Source organism: Lacerta agilis, chromosome 3, assembly GCF_009819535.1.
Source record: "Lacerta agilis isolate rLacAgi1 chromosome 3, rLacAgi1.pri, whole genome shotgun sequence".
Lineage (NCBI taxonomy): Eukaryota > Metazoa > Chordata > Lepidosauria > Squamata > Lacertidae > Lacerta > Lacerta agilis.
Window position 1 is genome coordinate 72003698 of NC_046314.1, and position 6000 is coordinate 72009697.

General features: G+C 44.3%; 1 protein-coding gene across 1 annotated transcript in view; it reads left to right on the forward strand.

The window, feature by feature from the left end:
• The window catches only part of PGBD5 (piggyBac transposable element derived 5), a 64477-nt gene extending 58686 nt beyond the window's left edge, over nt 1–5791 (forward strand). Inside the window, exon 7 of the mRNA XM_033144256.1 lies at nt 5215–5791. Within this exon, the coding sequence (XP_033000147.1) occupies nt 5215–5410 (196 nt within the window). The 3' untranslated portion in view covers nt 5411–5791. The remainder of the gene's footprint in view (nt 1–5214) is intronic.
• Nucleotides 5792–6000: the final 209 nt, after the last annotated feature.

Here is a 6000-nt window from a genome sequence, read left to right on the forward strand (position 1 = left end):
TATGTGACAAGTCAGAACCGGAGCTTGTGATAGGCCAAATGGAACTGGCCATGGTGTTAATCACGCAGTACCCAGAGCTTGGCAATCACACCCCTGCCTGGCAACAAGCTGATTAGCATTTCAATTGGGAATTCCAGGAAGGGAAAGGCAACCTGGCCAGAATTCAGTTTTGCTTCTTGGCTGTGACAGAAAGAATTGAACCAAAGAAATGCTACATATAGATATTAGTAGAATTGGCTGCTTTGCAAGGTTTGCTGGCTCCCAAAATGGAGCTTAGGCACTGTAAAATGGCAGCAGCCATGATACAATCACCATTAGAGAGTGCAGTTTTATTTATTAGTTGGTTTCTTTTCCATGCTTAATACTTGTTATCCATGCCGGTTTCCAAGCAGAATTGGCCTTCCCTTTCCTCCCATCTAAAGAGATCACTGTTTTATCCTGAATAGGATTGCGGCACTCTAAAGGAGCTACCAGCATGGTGCTGTCTTGTGATTCATTTAAATAATCTGTGATTATATATATAAACTATTTTTAACCCACCTGTCATCACATACAAGTACCAGGGTGAGATAAGATTTTTATTTTATTTTAAAAAATCAATTACAAACAATGAAGAAGCAATAAGTACAGGAGCAGATAAGAAAACAAGAGTCAGTAACAACAGTATCGAAGTCTAGCCAGTTCTCCACACAAGCCTGGAGGAAATCATTCAGCAAATCTTTTGAACATGTGACACAATTCTTCTACACTGTTTACAGTTTTGTATAGATGACACAGATTTAGAAATGGTCATTGACTTAGACAGCAACCTGCGATGTCAGTGGTACTGCCGAGGCCATCACCAGGCGTCCACAAGGCATCAGAGCCTCTACCTCTTTTGCTGGTCATGAGGTGGAGAGGAGTTTTACTTTTCTCTCTCTCCTGAAAAGTAAATAGAGCTGAAGGAGGAAGTTGGAAGTGTGGCGCTCTTTCCCACTTCCTCTTTCAGCTCTATGTATCATTCAAGAGCCAGTGTGGTGTAGTGGTTAAGAGTAATCTGGGGAACCGGGTTCGCCTCTCCGCTCCTCCACATGCAGCTGCTGGGTGACCTTGGGCTAGTCACACTTCTCTGAAGTCTCTCAGCCCCACTCATCTCACAGAGTGTTTGTTGTGGGGGAGGAAGGGAAAGGAGAATGTTAGCCACTTTGAGACTCCTTCGGGTAGTGATAAAGCGGGATATCAAATCCAAACTCTTCTTCTTCTCTTCTTCAAGATCCTACGGGATCTGACTTTAACCCATTTCTTTTGGAAGAGCAAAATGTGTGCACATGGACACACATTTTCCCTGTGTGAGGGAAGAGGCTGGTCTGGAGGAATGGGGAGAGAAGTGACCAGAGTAGTGACCATCGTATTCATTCTTTACCTGCACACTAAAATGATAAAGTCCTTAAAGAACTACACCATGGGTTAGTAACCTAAGGCCCATGGGCTGGAAATGGCCCATGGAGGCTGTTTAACCAGCCCCTGAGCCACCCCCGAACCGAGCTACCTGTTTGGCGAGTCCCCGAGTGCTGCACTAAACTGGCACAGTGCAGCGCGGGGCTCTCTTCCATGGCTCCAGAAATTGCATCTGCGCATGTCTGTGGCGCCAGAAATCACTTCTGTACATGCCCAGATGCCAGAGATCGCTTCTGTGCAGGCGCAATTTTCAGTGTCGCAGAAGCGATTTCTGGTGCCGCGGACATGCGCAGATGCGATTTCTGGTGTCATGCTGCACTGTCCCGGCCCACGGAGGATCTCTGCGGGAGTGATCCGGACTATGCCTGGTAAGCCTTGCCGACCCCTGAACTACACAGTATCTGCTTTTCATATAGAAGAACTAGCTATTTGATGTACAGTGGTGCCCCGCTAGACGAAAATAATTCGTTCTGCGAAAATTTTCGTCTAGCGGGTTTTTCGTCTTGCGGAGCGGCAATGACAGCCGCGCTCCGCAAAACGAAAAAAAAGACAAAAAATTTTCGTCTTGCAAGGTAGCCCCATAGACTTTTTCGTCTAGCGGGGCAGCCTTCCGCTAGACGAATGCCTTCGTCTAGCGAGTTTTTCGTCTAGCGAGGCATTCGTCTAGCGGGGCACCACTGTATCTGGGACAGTTAAGCCCAGCCTCTGTGCTCAGAGGCTGTTCCCTATCCCAATTCAAATAAGATGTCATGGCAAGCAGTTTCCAAGTACAGGAGCCTCCCTGTTTCATGGAGTAAAAAAGAGAGAGGAAAGTGTCACTTTTTGGCATAACTTCTGTGTTGTTTTGTTTGTTTTTCTTGGGGGCTTAGCTGAAAAAGAAAGGACACAAATAGTGACAGCACAGCAGTGAAAGACAGCCTGTGGAACCGGAAACTCCGTGAAGAAAATAGGCTTGCAGGCTGGGAAGTGGGGCAGAGGATGGGGCTGGAGAGGCATCCATTTGGCCCGAGGTTCTACAGGAAAGGGAAAGGACTTGGCGAAAACAAATTTGGGCAGCCTTTCTATAGGCTGCTTCTTCAAGGGTCATTATGCCAATCTCTTAGAAATTGAATCCCACCCCCCAACAAAAAAGAGTTTCCCCTATGTTCACTTTAGTAGGTGTGTCTCAACCAAAATACTGGTTTGGAATACACAAGTGGTAGAAAAGTGAACAAGTGTTCTTGTTTTATGGCGTTTGCCATTTTATATGCACCAAGCCATCACCATGCCCTAAGAAGGCCTCTTAGAAAAATGAGAGAAAAAGATGCCATCTTCATCCAAAGAGAGATCAGACCTTCTTATAAATGGGCTACTTCAGTTGAAGTATATCCAAATGTAGGTTGCATATACATCAAGCACATTACTTTCCCCAAAGAATCCTGGGAGCTGTAGTTTGTCAACGGTGTTGGGAACTGTGCCTCTGAGAACTACGGTTCCCAAGATTCTTTGGGAGAGTAATGGTGTGTAGGCAACTATAGAGTCATTTTATAAGAGTCCTCATGGATTTCTGTATTGGCCCCATTATAGGCAAATGGCAGGAGTTTGGATGAAGACTTTTTCAAAACAGCCAAAGGAAGAAGCCATTTCATGCAATTTAAACAAAATTTGTAGGCTTGGATGTATGTTTCTAAAGTATTTCCCAGAAGCAATTTTTTCTTTCTTTCTTTATTTTGGTAATCAAAACACCCTCAGCCTCTTAGTGAAAGAGCAAGAATATAAGCAATCCAAAGTCAGTCGCCCTTTGAAATAGTTAACAGCGTGCCCAGTTCACTCAAGCTTGAAATCAAGTGTTGAATCTGCACAAATTAGGAAGCAAATAGAAGAAAGGTGTTTGAGTCATCCTTTATACTGAGCGAAAAGCAAGTACCGGTAGTTTGGGTCCAATGTAGCAGGTGCTACTGCTGCAAATCTTCATTCATTTTAAATAAAATAGTGGGGCATAGACACGTGGATATTTTGTTCCCTCCATCTTACTCACATTAAAACTGGAAAGTGGTAGGGGGGGGGGGAGTCAAACTTACAGTAGGGAAGATTGTGTGTGTGTGTGTGTGTGAGAGAGAGAGAGAGAGAGAGAGAGAGAGAACAGAACTTAACATTGAGCAACAACTGCATGGAAGTAGTTCAACCCTTCTGATGAATTTGTTATTTAATAACAGCTCTATCTCATCTCCCCAGCAGATCAGTACAGCTCACAACAACACCAACCTTTATACAACATTCCTGTTTATTTCACACATGATTTTTTCAGACACCACATAGGAAGATCCTGGTTTTAGACGAACTTTTGAGGCATGGCTGACTTCATTGGGCTGCAATCCTAGAGCTCTTCCATGACCTAATTACACATGGAACTTGTTGAAAGGTGACTGAAGAACATTTTGTACTGAGAGAGGAAAACTGTCATGAGAGGACATGTCATGTCAGGATACTGCAGTTTAAAAGAAAAGCTCATAAATTATGCTTGACGGGGGAATTGATTCCTTTTACTTCTCCAAGTCACAGCGCAAAGTTAAGGTACTGTGCTGGGCATTGAGATCAGGAACTGCATAATTTGCCTTGGGGCATTTAAATAATCTTAATCTTCTCCCATATATATTTATTTATTTAAAAAAATGTTAGTATACTGCAATTCCATTTTAAAAAAAATCAAAGCAGTTTACCAGTTAAAATGAATACAAAAATTTAAACCATATCACCAGCCGACTGCTTGGGAAAATACTTTTCTCAATTGTCAGTATGAGCCTGGCTGCAAAGAAAAGTCTTTGGCAAACGTTTGGAAGTTAGTATAGAAGGTGCTTGTGGAATCCCTGTTGGAGGAGCGTTCCACAGGAGAGAGTCAATAAATAACACGGAAGGCTTTGTTTCGTGTTGATGTCAAATGAGCGTCAACAACAATCCCTAAATCCTGTACAAAATGTCCAAGGCCAATCACATGAAAACAGTTGGCACTTAACAGTGTTTTTGCATTGACGCTTTGCAGGCAACACAAAATGTGCATTCTCAGGTGAAGAATTCAATGGACTGCTCTTCAGCAGCAGTGCCCATGCACCAGTATGTGCTATGAGAAAAATCTAGCAAAATCAAACATCATTTTTCTCAGCCTCTGCCATGCCTGTTTAAGCTGCCTGTTGGTCCAAGAAGCATTAGGAGCCTGGGATTGTCGAACAAATACCATCCTGTCTGGTGGCTATGTTGCTGTGGCAGAATAAATTCCTCTCTCCCAGTTCACCAGCTTATGGAGAAATTGGCAAGATTCATTTCTATATATAGTATATATTTTACCAACCAACCCCCAGTGTGGTGTAGTGATTAAGAGCGGTAGACTCGTAATCTGGTGAACCGGGTTTGCGTCTCCGCTCCTCTACATGCAGCTTCTGGGTGACCTTGGGCTAGTCACACTTCTTTGAAGTCTCTCAGCCCCACTCACCTCACAGAGTGTTTGTTGTGGGGGAGGAAGGGAAAGGAGAATGTTAGCCGCTTTGAGACTCCTTCGGGTAGTGATAAAGTGGGATATCAAATCCAAACTCCTCTTCTTCTTCTTCTTCTTCCTCCTCCTCTTCTTCTTTTCCCACTGCCATTCATTGCCAGATTTCTTAAGTGTAAGACATAGACAGACAGGACATTCTTCTGTCTTGTGTCTAGATTATGTAGTTTTTAGGGCACAGACCCTTCGCCTTATCTCAGAAATGTTTTCATGACCGCTGGATTCCCTCTCCTCCCCCTTTTTTGTGCTTCTAGGTATTTCATCTCTCATAAACCAAACAAGACCTGGCAGCAAGTGTTCTGGTTTGCCATCAGCATTGCCATAAACAACGCCTACATCCTATACAAAATGTCCGACGCCTACCACGTGAAAAAGTACAGCCGGGTGCAGTTCGGCGAGAGACTTGTCAAAGAGCTACTGGGATTGGAGGATATTTCACCTTGCCATTGATGCACTATTCCCCGTGGCTTAGGCCAGGAGCGGGGAAGAGGAGAAGGAGGAGGAAGATGACAACTCTGGAACGCCAAAGTGAGGACCTTGCAATCACAGCAGCCATGCTGTTCCCCCATGTGACAAAGTGACCAGGGAAGCTACGAACGTGGTGGTGGGGGCTTTGATGAAGTCTCCACCAGTATCCCTAAGGCCCTAAAGAGGGCATGTGTCATGGGCACTTAACGCATCAGAAGCAAATTTAAGTTAGCAGCTGTTTCTTAATACTATTTGTTAAACAGGGTGTGAATTGTCACATGAGGCCCCTTTCCCTGTCCTCTCCCAAACTGAAGTGGCTCAGTTGTTCAGACGGGGCATTACTGTAAAGCATATTCAGTTGTTGTTGTTTTTTTTAATGTGTGATCCGCACACAGTGTAGACACAAGCGGTGTCCCGTGGTTGCAGATGCTCAGCGCCTGGTGAGGGGGTCACGGAGAGGCCGCTAAAAAGAGATACTGGGAAATGTATAAATCTATTTTGCAAGCCTATGGTTAGGCAACGGCAGCGGACACTTAGATGACTGATGGAGATTTTATTTTCTTGCAATGCTT